The 20,314-nt window shown below is 40.8% G+C and overlaps 1 protein-coding gene across 6 annotated transcripts in view; it reads right to left on the reverse strand.

The window, feature by feature from the left end:
- Window positions 1-20,314, reverse strand: part of SCRN1 (secernin 1) — an 82,747-nt gene that overhangs the window by 60,479 nt on the left and 1,954 nt on the right. For 2 of the 6 annotated variants that reach the window (XM_041727831.1, XM_041727828.1), the window contains exons 2-3: window positions 19,864-19,957; window positions 18,702-18,829 (exon numbers count right to left, since the gene is read on the reverse strand). In XM_041727831.1, the coding sequence (XP_041583765.1) occupies window positions 18,702-18,772 (71 nt within the window). In that variant the 5' untranslated portion in view covers window positions 18,773-18,829; window positions 19,864-19,957. Of the gene's footprint in view, window positions 1-1,518; window positions 1,540-3,873; window positions 4,101-18,701; window positions 18,830-19,844; window positions 19,958-20,314 lie in introns of those variants that run through there. The other 4 variants (XM_041727830.1, XM_041727829.1, XM_041727832.1 and 1 more) reach the window with 4 other exon arrangements.

Genomic DNA, 20,314 nt, shown 5'->3' on the forward strand with positions numbered 1-20,314 from the left:
TCAAGTGCTCAATAGCCACACATGGCTACTGGCTATTGAATCAGCACAGACCTAGGCTCTCATTCATTCCTAAGGACTGGTTATTGCTGGATAAAGAGATCTTGAAGACTTTTTAAAAATAACTTTGGCTTATTGTTCCCCAACAAACACAAATTGCACATGGTTAAGTATTTCCCAAATTCGTGATTTTAAATATCCTTGGCATATCAGGGGAATTTAAGTGAATGAATATTCACGTTCACACTCTAACACAACTTATCCTTTTTTAAACAGCATACATGGTATCATCATCTGTCTGCACTTGCACATAATCATCCATACCTAGCTCCTATCCACTTCACCACTGCAAATTATTCTCCTTGTTCCCTGCAACCCATGCACCTTCTCCTTCTGCAGATATGGCATGCCCCCAAGAGATACTTTGTATCCCCACCACCTCCTTGCAAATACTAACCCATGCACACTTTCCAGCTTGACTTTAGTAGATCTGTGGTTACTGGTATATGACCAAGAGAATTCAGGTTCAAATTCTAGAAAGAGCCTCTGCTTCAAAGAGCTGCTTCAAAGTTATTTTAAACTAGGCCCATTGTTCACCTTTTACTTAAAATTAGACATATTCAAAAGCTATTACACATCCTACTTTGGTTTCTTTTAAAAAATGAAGTTGACCTAATGATTCTCCACAAACGCGAGCCACTCATTTTTAAATCATAGAATGTGTTTATCTTAAAGAATATAAGTAAAACTACATTTTTGGTGCTTAAATATAGAGGCAGTCTAGTCACTGGAAAATGTATACATGAGGGATCCCTGGGTGGCCCAGCGGTTTGGCGCCTGCCTTTGGCCCAGGGTGCGATCCTGGAGACCCGGGATCAAATCCCACATCAGGCTCCCGGTGCATGGAGCCTGCTTCTCCCTCTGCCTGTGTCTCTGCCTCTCTCTCTCTCTCTCTCTCTCTGTGACTATCATAAATAAATTAATTAATTAATTAAAAAAAAATTTAAAAAAAAAGGAAAATGTATACATGAGGTACAAAATGCTTAAGTTAAATGGTTTTGAATTTGGAAACTAAGATGTAGCCACTTACTTTAAATACCCATAGATTTTTGAATTCATGTTACAGTTTGCTTTTGAATTGCTCTGTTTGCCATTCTAATAATGACAGGTTTGTCCCTTTAATCCAGGCTGTAAAAAAGTGGCACGTGGAACCCTGACCTGGGCAGTTACGAGACCTGGACTTCAATTCTCACTGCCAGTTGCCAACCAGCTATATGACCTTGGGTGCAGCCCAATCACCCTGCTGGATTCAGCTTCCTGGGCTGAAAAAAGAGGGTTGACAGCAGAGTGCTCTCCAGGCTGCTTCCAGCTCGCCATTCCTGACCATAGCACTAATCATCCTCTATTTCATTATCCCTGGAACACTTGCCTCCTCATGCATCTCCTCTTTCCTAAATGAGAAGATGGCTGGCAGCACAGCCATGAAGCCGGGGAGAAAAAAAAAATCCTAAAATGAGTCACCTTTCAAGAATTTATCATTCTCTGATGCCTGGATGCTTGATCATGGAGCTGTACGGTTCTTCCAATGAAACTTGCTCTAAGAACCTGGTATTTGTCATGTCCTTGGGTGATGTTTACAACTAGACGCTTAAGTCTTTTGAGAGCCACTTGCAGGTATAAAATAAACAGAAGTTTTGTATCAAACAGACAAAAGCAGCCACATAAATCGTCTTTAGCGGAGCCTGGAGAAAATCAGATCAAAATCACAGAACATTTTAATTAGGTCTTTCAGCTTTCAAGAAGTTGGAGAAGATAATTATAGCACTCCAAACTTCCCACTTCACCTCCCCATGACCCTGCTGCGCCCTAAAATCTAGCCTGCTGCAGGAATCCCTTCCTACCAGCTTAGGACCAGCTGCAGCCACACTCCGGAGCCTTCCCTGCGGTTATTTCTTCACCAAGGCCTAAGTCAGGGGGCAGCTGACGTTAGCTGTGGTCTCTAGGCTTCAGCCTGGCCTGATTTTTCATGCTGCCATTTTGAGTTAACATAGGTTTCCTCTGCAACCCGTGGCATCTTCTGGTCAGGCCTGGAACACGGCTGGCACACGCACACACCCCCCACCGGGAAGCTGGACACAAGTGTAATTCAAGACCATCACAGGTCAGAATTGAACAGCACGTCCAGAAAGCTCTACCAAGTCAGTTTCGAGTCACCGCGAATGACGGCTTCCTCAGACGCACTTGCATTTAATGGCCATTTGAAACCCCTAAATCCCAGTTCTTGTCAATTCTCTGAAAGTTCGAGCGTCCCTCCGGTTTTGCAGACCACACTGGTCTCAGACCTCGCAGTGATGCTGCCAAGTAACGGGCGTCCGGACAGACCAGCGAACCGAGCACTGACGTGCATGATCACAGCAGAAATGCACGAGCGCCTTTCCCCAGTAGAGTCCGGGCGCCACCGCGAGCCCCGCCACCCCCGCTCCCAAGAACCTCCCCGAGTGCGGCTGGGGGCGGGGGGCTGCTGGGTCAACTCCCGCAGCCCGCATAGACGAGACGGCCACAGCCCCGCGTTTGCCCTTAAGGGGAGGGCAGTCCCTGGCCCCACGCCTGCTCGCAAACCCGAGGGCCCGGGTGCAGGGCCAGGTCAAGGACAGCGGGCCCCACCAGGCAGCCAGGTTCGCGCCCCCCCGCCCCCGGCGGCAGGTGCGCTATCTCCCGGGAAGGTGCCGGGCCCACTCCAGCGCTGCCCCCACCGACAGAGCTGCGAACCCCGGGAGCAGCCCGAGGGGGGGGAGGGGGGAAGGGGTGATGGAAGGGTGGGGGGATGGAGAGGTGGCGGGGTGGAAGGAGTGGAGGGGGTGGAGAGGGTGGAGGGGATGGAGGGGTGATGGAGAGGTGGAGGGGTGGAGAGGGTGGAAGGGATGGAGGGGTGATGGAGGGGTGAGGGGATGGAGAGGTGGAGGGGTGGAAGGAGTGGAGGGGTGGAAGGAGTGGAGGGGATGGAGGGGTGATGGAGAGGTGGAGGGGTGGATAGGGTGGAGGGGATGGAGGGGTGATGGAGGGGTGAGGGGATGGAGAGGTGGAGGGGTGGAAGGAGTGGAGGGGTGGAAGGAGGGGGTGGGGGTGGAGGGGTGGAGGGGTGGAAGGAGTGGAGGGGGTAGAGAGGTTGGAGGGGGTGGAGGGGTGGGGGGATGGAGGGGTGATGGAGGGGTGAGGGAATGGAGAGGTGGAGGGGTGGAAGGAGTGGAGGGGTGGGGGGAAGGAGAGGGTGGGGGATGGAGGGGTGAGGGATGGAGGGGGGGGTGTAGGGGTGATACAGGGGTGGAGGGGTGATGGAGGGGTGGAGGGGGTGTAGGGGTGATGGAGGGGGTGTAGGAGTGATGGAGGGGTGGGGGGATGGCGGGGGTGGAGGGGTGATGGAGGTGATGGGGGAAAGGAGCAGTGGAGAAGTGGAGGGGGTGGGGGGCACAGGCACACACCCCAGCGGGGCAGCAACTTGGCTACCAGGAAAAGGAAAACGCAGGAAAAGCACCCAGAGGTCAGGGCATAGGACGGGGTTGGGCGCACAGCGGGGGGCCAGGCTCAAAGCAGGCGGCAGTGCCCGCGCCCCGGGGTGGGGCGTCCCCGTCCTGCGCCACCCGCACCCCCACCCCCACCCCGCCAACCTCGGGTCGTCCCCAAGCCGGGCCGGGGCCGCCTCCCCGCCCCCCGGAGCCCGCAGCCTGCCCCAGCCCCCATCTGCCCGCGGGCCGGGAGCGACGGGGCTTGGCAACGAGGCACGGCGGCCGGCGATGGCGGACGCGGGGAAAGCCCGGGAGAGGCGGCTGCGGACGCCGTGCGCCCCGGTCGTGCGCCCCGGCCGTGCCTGCGGCTCACCTGCGGGGCGGCGGGCTCCGGCGGGCTCTGCGGGGCGGAGGCTGCGGCCGCCGAGGGTGCGCGCGCTGCGGCGGCGGCGATCACTGCGGCCACATCGGGGGCTGCGGCTGCAGTGGCGGAGGCGGCCGTCGGGCGCTTCCCCCTCCCCAGGCTCGGGCGCCCGGGCCGCCGCCCCCCGCTCGCAGCTGGCGCCGCTCACGTGACCGCGGGCCCACCCCCGCCTCCCCCACCCGGCCCGGGCCGCGCCGCACCCGCCGCGTCTGGGCGCCGGGGCTGCAGCGCCGCGCTCGGCCCGGGAGGGGAGGGCGCCTGGGAGCCCGCGGCGGGCGCGAGGGCGACTGTCGCCGCGGAAAGTGGCTCCCTCTTGGCTCGATGTTTAGTTCTCGGTCACGGCCCGGGTTGCGGCTTTCTCCAAAGGGAGAACTTGGACTTTCCGGGGCCAGGCCCGGTTCCTCCCCGCGCACTCCCGGCCTCCGCGGTGGGGTTGCTACGTGATGGCCTCGGCGCCCGGGCACAATTTGCACAATTTGCCCGCGGAGAAGCGTGTCTTGTACTTCGTCGACTCACGGGGTCCAAGGCGACTCCTTGCTTTTAAAGGTGCCGCCCTGCGAGAGCCTGCGCTGGGGACTTGGACGTGGGAGCCCAACGAGGTCAAGTAACTCGCCCAAGGTCACACAGCACATAGCAAAGCCAACATCCCATACCTGGGTTAATAAATCCACAGACAGGTGACAGGTGTGTTGATGCTGGCTGGCGTCAAGGTCATTGGTCAGGACATGACCATCCGTCTGTCACCAGATCACAGGCTCTACCTTCTATAAATTCACCAACTCAAAGGATATGAAGAGATAGTTCACAAGGAAAACGCAATACCACTTTTCAATACCACGTGAAAAAGATATTCATGCTCACTTAACTGCAAATCAACTATGCAAGGTAGCATTTTCCATCTATCAGCGAAATATTTTTTTAAAAAGTTTTTATAACCTCCACAAGGGACAGTTTTGCAGTATGTCCCCAAAAAACAAATACATATGTGATATATAGTCTTTGATCCAAGGATTCCATTTCTGTAATTTATCCTACCATACACTGATAGAGGTGTGAAAGGATAGGAGTCAAGGTCATATCCATTGATATATTATTTGTGCTAGCGAAGACTGGAAGCAATTGTCCATCAATAAAGGACTGTGAAATATATTACAGCACATCAATACAATGGAATGCTATCCAGCTATAACAGTTTTTAAATGGGGAAGATCTATCTCTGTGTACTGATATGAAAGATTTCCAACGTATACTACGGGAGGTGAGGGGACAGGCCCATATGCTGAATATTGTGTGTGTTCTCATTTGTGGGGGGGAAATATGCCTGTACTTATATTAGCAAATGCATGGAATATCTTTGGAAGAATACAGAAGAAACGGTAATATGAGATGCCACCAGGAAGGAAAATTGGGTGACAAAATACAGGGGAGGGAAGGGGACTTTTTTTGCATGTCTTTTGTGCTTGTGGTTTGCCACATGAGTGAATGGATAGTGGGAATCAGTGGAATGCTGCAGGATTGAGCAGTGGTCATACACCCTTAGCACACAAAAGGACCTTATTGTGCATTTAGTCGGCCAAGGAAACCATCCTTTTACTTTTAACCTGTTTCCCCCTCTTCATATTAGAATAGGGGTTTTTCTATTTGTTTTTTCTAAGATTTTTTATTTATTTATTCATAGAGACAGAGACAGAGAGAGAGGGAGGCAGAGACACAGGCAGAGGGTGAAGCAGGCTCCATGCAGGGAGCCTAACGTGGGACTCGATCCCGGGTCTCCAGGATCACACCCCACCCCAGGCTGCCGGTGGCGCTAAACCTCTGCGCCACCGGGGCGGGGGGGGGGGGGGGGGGGGGGGGGGGGGGCAGAATAGGGGTTTTTTTAAAGACTAAATATAATTGGATCCTGCTTTTCATTCAGACATTATTTGCTTTTTAATTAGTGTTTAGATCAGCAGCTCTTAAATTTGGCAATGTTTGGAGATATTTTGTTGTCAAAATGGCAGAGGTGGGGGAGGTCTCTACTGGTATCTAGTGCATAGAGGCCAGGGATGCTATCAACATCCTAGGATACAAAGCACAACCTCCAACACCAAGAATTAACTGGCCCTAAATGTCAATAGTACTAAGGCTGAGAAACTCTGGTTCAAACCATTGATGTTTATTTAATGCAATTATCAACATGGTGGGTTATAAATGTGACATCTTGCTACTTCCATTTGTTCCATCTGTTCTTTGTTTCTTCTCCCCCCCACCCCCGCTTTTACTTGCCTTCTTTTGGGGAATTGAGGGGGTTTTTAGTATTCCATTTTATATCCATTATTGGCTTATTAATCATACTACATGTTTTATTTTTGATTACTCTAGAATTTACAATATGCATCTTAAACATACCACTGTCTACCTTCAAATAATGTAATTTCAGGTATAATGCAAAACACTTTCAACAGTATCCTTCTATCCCCCTCCCCTCCTCACCAATAAATGTCATTGCTGGCATTTATTGTAAGTGCAGGTTTGATGGTAGTGAACTTTCTCTAATTTTGTCTGAAAGTCATTACATCGCCTTCATTTTTTTTAAAGATTTGTTTATTTATTCATGATAGACATAGAGAGAGAGGGGAGCAGAGACACAGGCAGAGGGAGAAGCAGGCTCTATGCAGAGAGCCCAACATGGGACTCGATCTGGGACTCCAGGATCACATCCTGGAGCAAAGGCAGGCACTTGAACCGCTGAGCCGGGGACCCCGGGATCCCCATCACTTTCATTTTTTAAACACTTTCATTGAGTATATAATTTTTGGCAGAGAGATTCTTTTTCTCTGAGCAATTTAAAGGTACCATTTTGTTGTCCTAAAACACTGTCACAAGACTTGCAGTTTCTAAGGAAAAGTCTGTGTATGATTATCTTTCTTCCTCTGTACATCTATTCTTTTCCCCCTCCATGGTTGCTTTTAAAAGTTTTTGCTTTAACACAGGCTTACAGAATTATCCTGTAACTCAGTCTGTTTTTTTTTTTAAATCGTGTTTATCCCACTGGGGTTCATTAAACTTCTTGAATCTGTAGGTTTATAGTTTTCATCAAATCAGGAAAACTTTTGGCTATTATTTCTACACATATTTTACACATTGTACAGTTCCCCTCCCAAATTCAGGGACTCCAATTACATACATATATTAGATGACTTGATATTTTCCTACAGGTCACTAAGTTTCTATTCTGTGTCCCCAACCTCCATCAGTCCTTTTATCTCTCTGCTTTATTTTGAATATTTTATTTTAAATAGTATTTCTTTGAGTTCGCTTTTCTTTTGCAGACTCTAATCTATTATTAATACCATCAGTGAAATTTTTATATCAGATATTTTATCTTTTATCCCTTGGAGTTTTATTATTTATATCATTCATTTCTCTCATATATATTTTCCTTTAAGTCTCTGATTATACTTATATTTTAATAGCTGTTTTAAATTACTTAGATGCTAATTCCATCACCTGTCAATTTATAATCTATTTGTGTATATTGATTTATCTCCTGCTTCTTTGTCTCCCTTGTAATTATTCATTGGATGCCAGACTGTGAATTTTATGTTGTTGAGTAATGAATTTTTTGGTATTCCTTTAAAGGTCGTTGGACTTTGTTCTGGCAGTCAGTTATTTAAGGATCAGCTTGGCCCAGTTAGGGCTTGATCATAAACTACTTAGGAGAGGTCTAGGGTAGCTTTACCTCTATGGCTCCTTTAGCCCTTCTCCTATGGTATGACTCACATAGGGGCTCTAATAAGTGTTCCATGCAATCCGTAAGGTGATCCTGGCTGGTAGAAATTTGAACAAGTTCCAGTTTTGTGTGAGCTCTGGAAAGTTTTTGTTGCCCAGCTCCCAATAGTTGTTCTTTCCTCAACCTTGTGGAGATTCATCATCTGCATGCATAAACTGGTATTCAGTCGATGACTAAAATGCAAATTTCTTTTTTTTTTTTTTAAGATTTTATTTGGGACACCTGGGTGGCTCAGTGGTTGAGAGTCTGTCTGCCTTTGGCTTAGGTTGTGATCCCAGGATCTGGGATGGAGTCCTGCATCGGGCTCCCTGCGAGGAGCCTGCTTCTCCTTCTGCCTGTCTCTGCCTCTCTCTCTCTCATGAATAAATCGGATTTTATTTATTTATTCATAAGAGACACGGAGAGAGAAGCAGAGACACGGGCAGAGAGAGAAGCAGGCTCCCCACAGGGAGCCTGACTCAGGACTCGATCTCAGAACCTGGGGATCACAACCTAAGCCAAAGGCAGACTCAACCTCTGAACCACCCAGGCGCCCCTAAAATGCAAATTTCTGCATCTCTTTCCCACTTAGTTTTCTGCAGAACCCTGGCCCACAGATTCTAACTGCTTTGACTTCCTTGGGCTCTGATCTTTCCTCAACCCACAAGACAACTGGGCTTGGTTTTGTTTCCCTACTCTTTGCCATGTATGGTTCAGGAATTGCCTCCTAACAGAAAGCTGAGGCAATTGTAGGTCTCATCTCATGTGTGTCCTTTCTCTAGAGAATCACAATCCTGTTCTGCCTGCTGTCCAGTGTCTGACCCCAGTTGTCTTAAGTATTTGCCATTTTCCAGTTGCTACAACAGGATAGAAAGTCTCATAGCAATTTTTCCTTTATAGGAAGATGTGGAAGGCTAGGAACACTGATCTTAGTGCCCCTAAGGAACCAAATGTTCCAAATAGAACCAAATAGAACGAACTAAGCCCATTATTTTCTGAACCATAAATGCATAGTTTGCTTATGGGAAGTTCTTCAACAATGCCTAATTTAACAGCAAACACTTACGGAACACCTGTACCAGGAATTACATTTTTGCTACAAAGATGTAAAAGGCATAGCATAGCCTCTCCTCTCAGAGGTCAAAGAGGCAAGCAAGACAATTAATTAAGTATAAAGGTAATAAATGCATATATTCCGTCTTCCTATCATGGTAACCTAAGCGCTAGGTACAGACAATTATGTTGATCTAGCACACTGGGAAAGGTAAACAAGTGTGAAAGATGATCAGAAATGAGGGTTATTGGGATGCCTGGCTGGCTCAGCGGTTAAGTGCCCTCAGCTCCACACGCGATCATGGAGTCCGTGGATCAAGTCCCACATCAGGCTCCCTGCATGGAGCCTGCTTCTCCCTCTGCCTGTGTCTCTCCCTCTCTCTCTCTCTGTGTCTCTCATGAATGAATAAATAAATAAAATCTTTAAAAAAAAAAAAAGAAATGAGGGTTATCTAAACTTAGACCATTTTAAAAAATGATTGATGATAACGTTGCCTTTTCTTCTAACCAGTGTTATTGTCTAAAGAACCCTACCCTGGGCAATGATTTTGAGGAGCCAAAGTACACGTGTAATTGAGAAATAATGCCTTTAACACATTACTCAGGGCGGTATTTTCCACTTAGTGCTTCTTTTACTGTATAATTGTAGCAGGAAGAAAAAGATCTGTCACTGGGCAGATCTCATGGGGATGAAAAACAGACAGTCTTATGTGAATGAGACACTCGCATATGGGTTAGAAAGCCTGTGTAATTGCTTGGTATGTAATCTTACAAGAACCAAAGAAAGAAGCTGAGAGAAAAGCCATGGAATAATGAGAAAGAAAAGCACTGGTTAAGATTAGTCAGCCACCTGCCTTAATCCTATGACAGCCATGTTTAAGGGGTTAGTTTTCTGAATTTGGTTACCATGGAAACAAACCTTTAAAATGCCCTTAAATCAATTTACAGAATTATTGCCCATACTGAGTATAGGCAGCACCAAGAGATTTTAAGTATTAAAATCTATTTTTAAATTATTTTTAGAATTTAAATGACCCATTAAGCCCTTTGAATATGTAATTTAGATAGCCATAAATCGTATTTTGGCAAAAGGTATAAAAATCCTATTTATTATAATCAAGTGATGGGTTTATAAGTTCAATTACTCAAATGTGTCATTTCAATGAATGGCTCCTATTTAATTTGAAATAACAGTTCATAAATGTTCTGGACCTGGTTTTAAAAACAAATTATTATGTATGTTCCATACTCATTGCTGTACCTCTAGGAGTCATTCATGAGTTTACCTGACTGTACAGATAATTTAAAGGAGAATTGCTGAGACCTTGTCTTGTGATCATCAAAGAACAGGCTAGAGGATTCTATGATCAGACTGGGAGTTTCAATCTAATCCAGTCTGCTGATGTTATCCTAGTTTATGTATGTGGAAAAGGTCGACCTCATACTATACACAGGTTTAAAATCGAGCTTGTTTTTAATATTCTAGGGACACTTGAGGCCACCTTTTTTTTTTAAAGATTTTATTTATTTATTAATGAGAGACACAGAGAGAGAGAGAGAGGCAGAGACACAGGCAGAGGGAGAAGCAGGCTCCATGCAGGGAGCCAGACATGGGGACTTGATCCCGGGTCTCCAGGATCAGGCTCTGGACTGAAGGTGGCGCTAAACTGCTGAGCCACCTGGGCTGCCTGGGGCCACCTTTTGATAGATGAAAGCTTCTCCAGAATTGTAGAAGTTGAGCCTCCTATATCTGCAATTTTAACACCACTGCTCACTTTAGATAATACAGGATTTTATAGGATACAGGATTTTTAAATCCTAAAATATAGGATTTTATATTAGGATATTTTAAATAGGATAATTTTCAAAGTTATTATTAGTTATTTTCCATTCTTCCAAGAACTAAACAAAGTCTGTCTAAATTGCTGTCGACATTTTGGGTTCAATTGAAGGAAGACCTCCTTCATACTACCAATGATTAAACAATGATTTGAGAGATTGAGAGAAAGTATAAAATTTCTGACTCCAGAGAAAGAGTATTTTATTTTAGATATGCTTCTCTTTTCCATGAAAGAGCAGAAAATTGGTACCATTTTGTTTCCTGTTAGATTAATTACCTGGCTTTCAGAGTATTGGGAATAATCTAGGTATATAGAGATATTTTAGTTTTTAAATTCCTAAGTATTCTTCGATCTCCTTTCCATTAACTTTCTACTTATTCAGTCATAAACCAAGCGCTAAGATTTTTGCTATTATTACATCCCTTATACCATTGGTTCCAGCTCTTACCATGCACTAAGGATTTGACTTTTTGTGTACACAGAGTGATTTATTCCTGGGGGTTGGAATCTGTGTCTGGTTCATTTTGATTTTCGAAAACTACCTATTATATTTTTGAAACAAAAATTAAAAGCAGAAATTGTTTACTGTCATATGAATTTCTCAATTTTTCTTTACTGTGAATATAAAGAAAGGATTGAGCTTTTAGAATTATTAGAAAATTTCTAGAATAGGCAAATAGATAAAGTAGATTGGTAGTTGCTTAGAGAGTTGGGGAAAAGGGAAGATTCTTTTTGTTAAGAAAAATATTCTAAAATTAATTGTGATGGGAGTGCCTAGGGGGCTCAGTCAATAAGTGTCCAACTCTTGATCTCAACTCAGGTCTTTTGTTTATTTTTGTTTTGTTTTATTTTGAACTCAGGTCTTGATCTCAGGGTTGTGAGCTCAAGCCTGCATTGGGCTCTTAAAAAAAAAAATCTGTAAAATTAATTGTGATGGTTACACAACTGTGACTATACTAAAACTTATTGAGCCATAAACAGATCATATTCCATAAACAGATCATTGTATTACATATTAATTTTATGTCTAAAATTACCCTACTTACCCTACTTCAAAAAAGAGAGAGAGAGAGAGACAACCATTGAACATTGCCCAGCTCAGAAGAAATAGGTCAATGATAAAGAGTGAACAGTTTTGGAGAATTATTACCATAGTAATAAAATGTTAGGAAAAAGGAATCCAAGGAGCAGAGTTGATTTATTGCTCAGTCTTAATGTGAGTAAGAATTAATTAACTTTAGTGGGCTGCTTAATTTTCTTAAAAATTGTGATACAAAACAAAAAACCTTGAATACTAATGCATTTGGCAAGAAAAAAAAAAGGCACATGACATTTTGTAAAGGATTATATAACTTATCAAATTTAGCCAAAACAATGCACGGAAGAACACCAGAGAACAATTATGCTATGGGGAAATTTGGCAATTCAAGTGAGGATTTCACTGCAAGATACTTTTTAGTTCTTCCTTATATTTCTGCAAGTAAAATGTTTTTCTTATTTCAAGGCAAATTTCCTATATTTATACTAGTCCTCTTCTTAGTTATTCCATACCAGTATATTACCCATTTAATTTAGCTCCTAACTTCAGAGCTACTTAAAAAGAAATCTAGAATGTCTCAAGTAAAATGTGTTCCACAGAAAATAGCTGCACAGCAATTCAAGGAGATATGGTCATAAAATGGAAAAAACCACCAGTATGTGGTTAGGTGTTATAATATCCTAGTCTCCTGCCCAGAGGTAAGATTATAATCAGTGGTATTAACATAAAGTACATTCTAGCAGATTAAGTCCAACAAATGAATGAGAAAGTGCTCTAAGAAATGGAAACTAAGGTCCAAAGGGTTTCCCTACCCTTCCTTCATGTTTTATTATAATGAGAACTGTCCCTCAATGCCTCAATTCACATTGTGTATGGAATTGTTTCTACTGCAACTGTTTACTGGAAAGGAAATTACCTTTACCCTATAGCAGTATGGAATAAATTAAAGAAATGATTTGTAAATTCCCAGAAATCCCCAGTGAGATATAATTTAGCTGTTACTAGAAACCAAGAGGACAGCATTCATTTTACTCTAGATTTTTAGAGTTAAACCTCAGCAAACATCTCATGTAATTTGTTTTTAGATCATAAAATAAATTAATATTAATCTAGCTCCTAGGCACTTAGATTGGCTTTGTAAATTATTGGTTGACTCATACTCAGTAAAGTCATCCATTTTATGCCAGAGGTTTTATTAGCAGTACAGAGGCATGAAGAACTGGGAAACAAAAGAATCCATGGATAGATAGTGTGCTGGGTGTTGCAGATCTCCTCAATCTTCCAACTGTTTGTATCTGTTTCTTTTCCCTAACAGTAATCTATGTATATCAAAATGAGCCACTTAATCCCTTTTGAAAATCAAAGCTGAAGGAATTGAAAAAAAATTATTACAATGATAATTCCTCTTTTTAATAAAAAGGTGAGAGACATAGTTTTTCCCATAACACTACCAGGTCCCTTTTTCTCCTCTTGTATTTTCCAAACACTGAGAAATGATCCCTGCACACAATTCAGGGGGGGGCAGATAGCATGCTGATATCCGTAGTACTGTAAATGTACAGAATATCCTGTATATCATGAATAAGATCAGTACAACTTCATTTCCATAAGTAAAGATTCAAATGGCTGATTCCCCATCTGAGTCAGACATCATTGTGTCTTGTTATTTTTATGGCAACCCAGCATTTCATTTAATTACATAAGATATTTTATAGTGCTCATTTACTCACTGGGCATTAATCTTTATGATGTCCACCTATGACAAAATAAAATCCCAAACCAAAACAATAGTGATAACTACCACCAAAACCAAACAAACTAAACAAAGCCCATCATACACACTTTTGCCAGTACCAAACATTCACTATGAACTACTGCCCATAATGCTTAGTGTTTAATGCTTATTTCAAAACAATTTAAACTGAACCATGAATCACAGCTTTCCTTACAAATATATGGAAACAAAATAGATCATCAGAGGTACATTCAAAGTGTCACTATACCCCTCTCCTAAGGCTTCTTGTCCATCTTCCCCACCTAGTTTCAACATAAAACCTAGAATAATAGTTAACAGTATCAATAAAGCTGCCGAGGAAACAAGTACTTGAAGAATTTTTCACAAAACCAATCATTCCCCAAATAAATTTTTATTTTGAAAAGAATACAACATAGTCATATAAATTTAAATAGGGACACATTTAGCAATACTCATGAGTCAAATTATATTACAAGTGAGGTCGCCGTCTGTGTCTGATTATTCCCATGAATGGAAAGATATAAAGTTGCAGCTAAACCAAAGGCAGATATCTAAAAACACCATAACTTATTTATATGCTTTCATTTCATACTTGTTCCTAAATATTTAGATGGGAATCGATGCAAATTCACATGAGATAAAGAAATATGCTGCCCAGATAATAAAAATTCTTTTTACTTCTCTTACTGTATCACAGATAGCGTCACCAGTGATTTCTGTACAAAGGAGCACCACATGGCAAGCTCTTTCCTTCCTGATGTAAACACAGCATAAGGCTTTTGGCATTGCGGTTCGTAACTCCCCCAGGTTGAGGAAAATAGCTGTGACGATTTAAGAGTTTTCTACATAGAGCTGATTTCATCAGGAAAAAAAAAGGTGTTATATATGTTCTTCTCAAGACTTTTATGTTTTAGTGAGGAAAATTCAATATACAATTAGTGAAAGTAACTTGTATATGATGAAAAAATTGTTTGTGATTCTCTAAAAAAACAAAACAAAAAAATCTAGAGGTAAACAAGAATGAAAGGCCTCAGACACACACCTGGACCCTCTCACAGCATAGGGTTTTTGAGGTAATTCAGTGCTAACCCCAAGATTATTCAACAAAACCAGAGCCATTCCTAGATCAGGGGAAGAATTCCAAAGCACCCAAAACAGCCAATTAACCATCTTCAAAGGATAAGGACCCGAAGATAAAAAAAAAAAAAAAAAAGAAAAAGAAAAAAAAAAAAACAGAACAAAAACCAAAAAACAGCGTAGACTGCTAGGAGAGCAAATTGAAGAGAGAATTAGGCCCAATGAAGTCAAAGGAAATTTTTGCTTTTTCAATAGTAGAGGGCAATATAAGATGATGAATTAGGGAACTTCGATCTGATTGCCAAGTAGCCTGACCTCAGGCAAAACAATCAATTTCTTTGAAGAATAATGTCCTCATCTCTAAAATAGGTACACTGAGATCCACCAGCTTTGTTCAGAGGCTTCAGAGAGATGAAAACCAAAGACAACAATGTACTTGAGATCCCTTTGGAACGATAAGGAACTATTCTTAGTAAATGGAGATTCAGGGGCTTTTTTTTTTTTTTAACATATTAAGGATAAAAGCCAATTTCAGGTAAAATTAGTAAATCTTCTATTTTTTGACCTAGGACAGATTTCTATGCAACAGTAGTTGCTGTGAGTCTGTATCATTTTTTTGATAAGCAGAAATGGGAAATTTTTGATTGGCTTATAAATTTCTCTCATAATACAATGTTATTGTAGTATAATATACTACATAGAGATTTTATTTAATAAACCAGGAAGGGTCATCAGCCACACTTAAAAAGGAAACACTGAATAAACATAACTCTACCTCAGCTCCAAACTTCTGACACATTATTACAAAGACCCAGAAACACATAATTTGTCCTATTAGTCATTAGAGGTTATTAGTCACTAGGAACGGAAGTTCATACAGATTAGGTCCTGGGCAGAACGTTTCAATGTATACATATTTCATTAAGTTTGTGACTCACTTCAGCATTGCACATCTCAGTGGGGCAGTAACTGTTAATAAGGCCAGTTCAACAACCACTTTCCTCTTGCTTAAGCAGACTCAAAAGCAGTTACAGATACACCGTTTCATTATAACATAAAAATAGTAAGCCTTGGGCTATCGCACATGGCTTTTCAAATGTCAGTATCTAACTTGGATAAAATAAGGGAAAAAGAAATAGAGGGAGCTGATTTGTGTTGTAACCTGTTCTTATGTTGGGCATGCTCCCAGCTGCAATATTTTAAAATTACAAGTAAGCAAGTAAAACAGAAGGCTTTGTATGTGAAAGTGGAAAATGATCCAGAAGTCTTCTATTCAAAAACAAGTTAATTTTTTCTCCCGAATAACTCACCAGAAAGAAATGGGCACTTAGGAATTCTAGGGCTTCTTCTGAATGATATTCAGAAAAAAATACATAAAAATAAAAAACAGAGTAAGAACAGCACATTATTTAAAAATAAGACTTCCTTTACAAATGGTTGCCCTGTCTTTAAGGATGTGTGCCATATAAAATGGGCACGTGTGTCTCTATAACTCATCATGTTTATATGTAAATTCTCTGGCAGATATAAATCCATCTTTGTCTTCATCTTCTTTATCAAAAATATCCTCCACCAAAACATCATGATGACTTTCATTCACCACTGCACCATGCTTTTCAAATTCCTTCTTTAAATACACTTTAACCTACAAAATAATGGGTCTCATTAATAATTCTAATTTATAAGATACCCATATCAAGCCAGTTAATATCACAGAGTGGACTGGTAGTTCATTTGATTATGTATAACAATGACTAAACAATTACAATGTATTTGTAATGACAGTAAAATGTATTATTTCCCCTTAAAAACTGTTGCTATACTGCTACAGTAAAGACACAGAATATTGCTTAGAGACGAAGACAAGGCTTATATTATCTGAAAAACACCCAAAGAAAGCATACTATCTGTTCTTGATCTGAGTCTAAATAAAGCCAAGCATTTGAAAGACTGCAGTCTTTCACTCCATTGAATTATCCAGATCTCATTTTCTAACTAGGACCAGAATCCCAGATATTTCTCTTAAAATGAGATTAAAGGATAGCATTTTTTAAACTTATTTAAATTAAAAAAAAATTTTTTTATTAAATCCAGTATAATGCACATAGTATAATGTTAGTTTCAGATGTACAATATAGTGAACAATTCAACAGCTCTATACATTACTCAGTGCTTATCATGATAAGTATACTCTTAATCCCCTTCACTTATTTCACCCATCCCCCACCTGCTTCCCAGCTCTTAATGGCATTTTTTAATTTAACTAAGTGTCTGGTAATAGTACATGCCATGGCCCTGGCTATGATCATGCCTCATGACCTTTCAATCTCAGACATTAAAGCAAAATCCAGCCTAATGAGTGCTTAGACCAAAATTTTCCATTCTCCTCCAGACATTTAAAGATATAAACAAAATACTGTTCTTACTTACCTACTAGATTCACCATAATGCAGTTCAACCTGCATTTTCATTTTTTATCAGAATCTCTATTACTCCTTCTGTTAGATCAATAATTTCAAATCCTTTCCCCCCTCCACCAATATGTAAATATATGACATACATTTATTTTTAAGATTAAGGAGGTTTAATGCAGTTGTAAAAAAAAAAACGGGGGGGGAGATAAAGCTATATGGATTAATGTAGAATATATCTGGGCAGCCTGGGTGGCTCAGGGGTTTAGCACTGCCTTCAGCCCAGGGCCTGATCCTGGGGACCTAGGATCGAGTCCCACATCAGGCTCCCTGCATGGAGCCTGCTCTCCCTCTGCCTGTGTCTCTGCATCTCTCTCTCTCTCTCTCTGTCTCTTATGAATAAATAAATTAAATATTTTTTTTTAATGTAGAATATATCTCTAGGATATACTGTATGAATAAAGCAAGATGCCAACTATTATGTATGTCCTGCTACTTTTTGTGTAAGAAAAGGGGAAATAGGAAAATGTATTCACATTTGCTTGTATTTGCATAAAGAAACACTGGAAATATACATTAGAACCTAATAAAATGGGATGCAGGGGACATCTGGGTGGCTCAGCAGTAGAGCATCTGCCTTCACGCTCAGGGCGTGATCCTGGAATCCCAGGATCAAGTCCCACATTGGGCTCCCTGCATGGAGCCTGCTTCTCCCTCTGCCTGTGTCTCTGCCTCTCTCTCTCTCTCTCTCTCTCTGTGTCTCTCATGAATAAATAAATAAAATCTTAAAAAAAAAAAAAGGGGGTTGCGAAAGGGGGTAGATCACAGAGTAGGAGGAGATGCTGGTGGGAGAAAGACTTCTTAATAAACACCTTTTTTAATTGGATAGATTTTTTTTTAACCACATGAATGTGTTATATATAAAATATTTTTTAAATGAAAGGTAATTAAAATTTATACTGGATAGAAAAAAAAGTCCAGACTAGTAATATTATGAGATGTTATGAATTTAGTAACTGTAGATCATGACCCTGTGAGCTCATAACAACTTCACTTATTTAAGACTTAATCATTTCCTGACCATTAGAATGAAATTGATCGAAACATAAAAAGGGACTTGACTTCTGACCAGCCAAGACACAACATAGAACATGGTCAAACAGAAAAACACAGAGTAGATGTCTACCTCCACTTGTCTTCCCATAGCAGCCATACTAAAGACAAGTATGTGTAAAAATCGCTGCAAAAGCCTAAATAAATTATAGAGACCTTCTTGCTTTCTTCTTACTCAAACATTAAGATGAGCTGGGAAAGATCTTCTGATCTAGAAAACTCAGCCTAGAGTCTCCTTTCCCCAGGTGTCAACCAGAACAAAACAACATGTGGGTTGTTTGCTGCTAACTGCTAGAAAATTACAAGTGCATTTAGCAGCCAGTATACAGTTTTAAACATAAACCATCAATATAAGCTATTTCTCAGAACATCTGTTTCTTATACAGCAACTCCAAAACGGGAATTGTGTTAGCAAAATGGATCTTTCAAAAATTCAGGGTGATGGCAAGATACAATGAATCTTAAGTATGGTGGGGAGAGGAGGGCAGGGGCAAAAGAAGGAATGATGGTTTTTAAGTCTCAATAAATTTCTCTCCAAAACAATGATTTCCTATTTTTTTAAAAAGCCAGTATTCAAAGCATCAGCATTTTCAGAAAACTTATAAATCATATTTTATCCAAATAAAAATAAGTTTTCTTTAAAAATACATTTTTAAAAAAGTGATGAGAAAGATGAGAAAGATCTTTTTAAAAAAGATGAGAAACAAAAAAAGGAATAAGAGGAAAGAAAGATCACCTCAGCTTTAGAGAGTTTCCAGTCATCGTTAAGATCCATTTCTTGGAATGACTCATGGGATCTCGGTCCATTTCGAATCTCCAGGAGATCAATGTTGAATATCAGTGTACTCTCTGGGGGAATTTTACCTGACATGAGGAGAGAGGAAGGTTAAGTTTCATTTAAACAATCCCAGAGTTTTGATGACAGAAAAGTTACGATATTGAACAAAATATTCTTTTCATTGAATTAAATGAAGAGCCTTCCTAACATTGTCATACTTAAATGACTTATAATTATATTTTACTCAAACGAATAGAATAGAGAAGGAATAATCCAAACCAGTAGATAAAAAGCAGTCTGTTTTTGGCTTTGCGATTACAAATAGTTTTGTGCACATGAACACACACATACATACAGATATGCCTAATGGCCTGGTATTAAATTTCAAATATTATTAAGATATTACATATTACATGTCAAGAATGACTTAAAGGGCTTTAGATAATTCAGAGTTAATTATAGTACAAATGATTTACTACCTTTGGCATCAGTAAAGTCCAGACCTAGGAATACATACAGTACTGCCATTTACCACTAGGAGGCAATATCTAGCTGGGTGAGATCTGGTGTCACACCAGCGGTATTAAAGCTTACCCCACCCTTTAAGCCTATTTCCTCATCTGTAAAAGGCAGAATCTGTTGGGAGGATGAAGGAAGTTTAAGTCTGCAAAATATTTAGCATTATGCTTGATAGATAGTGAGCTCTCAGTATATGTTACTAGGATAGAATTACCTCACCAGCTTTAAAAACAATGTGGAAAAGTCCGACAATTTCAGAAAGTTAGGCAATACCCCCTGATATAGAACATGATGCCTATTTTGAAAAAATTTCATGAGACAGAAGTAATTAAAACAAATTTCTGAGAAGAGAGATTAAAAAAATCTTTAAAAATGAAAAGAGGTTTGTTCAAGTCCCAGGGACCTTAAAAAAAAAAAAAAACTTTCTGGGAAGTATGTTCACTTTTTTCAACTGGTTTCCTTATAATTATATTTAACACACAGGTCTGGGAACATGACAAATATTTCTTAGTTACCCCACCTCAAATCCCACATATTTCCATGAAAGCACATTTGTAAAATATTTAAAAGAACAAAACTTACACTGTGTGTCCAAGCTTACCATTCCAGATCTAGACAGAGAGAGGGCATGCACTAGAAGCGTCGACAAAACTGGTGTCTTTCCAAAGGAGGCATGCAAACATGGTACCAAAAGACTACAAAATTAGTATTATGTATATATTAGAACAGTTAGTTTCATGGCTCTCAGTTTAGAGGAAATGACTCAAATTTAGATCTTTACTTGTTATAAAGTAAAATTGAGTTATATACAATATAGAGAAAGAGTAATGGACTAATACTACATATATATTAAAGGTGAGACAATAAAGATACAGCAGGAAGGTAAAAGAATACATTTGAATATCAGAGAAACATTTTCTGGATACTTGATTTTCTTCTCTAAAGAAAGTATTAAAATAAGAATTGAGTTTGGTTAGTAAATCCCATTCTGTGCATAAGATTTATACAGCAAGTTCCATTTTAGAATTTACAATGCTTCACATACAGCACTT

Source organism: Vulpes lagopus, chromosome 13 (genome assembly GCF_018345385.1).
Source record: "Vulpes lagopus strain Blue_001 chromosome 13, ASM1834538v1, whole genome shotgun sequence".
Classification (NCBI taxonomy): Eukaryota; Metazoa; Chordata; class Mammalia; order Carnivora; family Canidae; genus Vulpes; species Vulpes lagopus.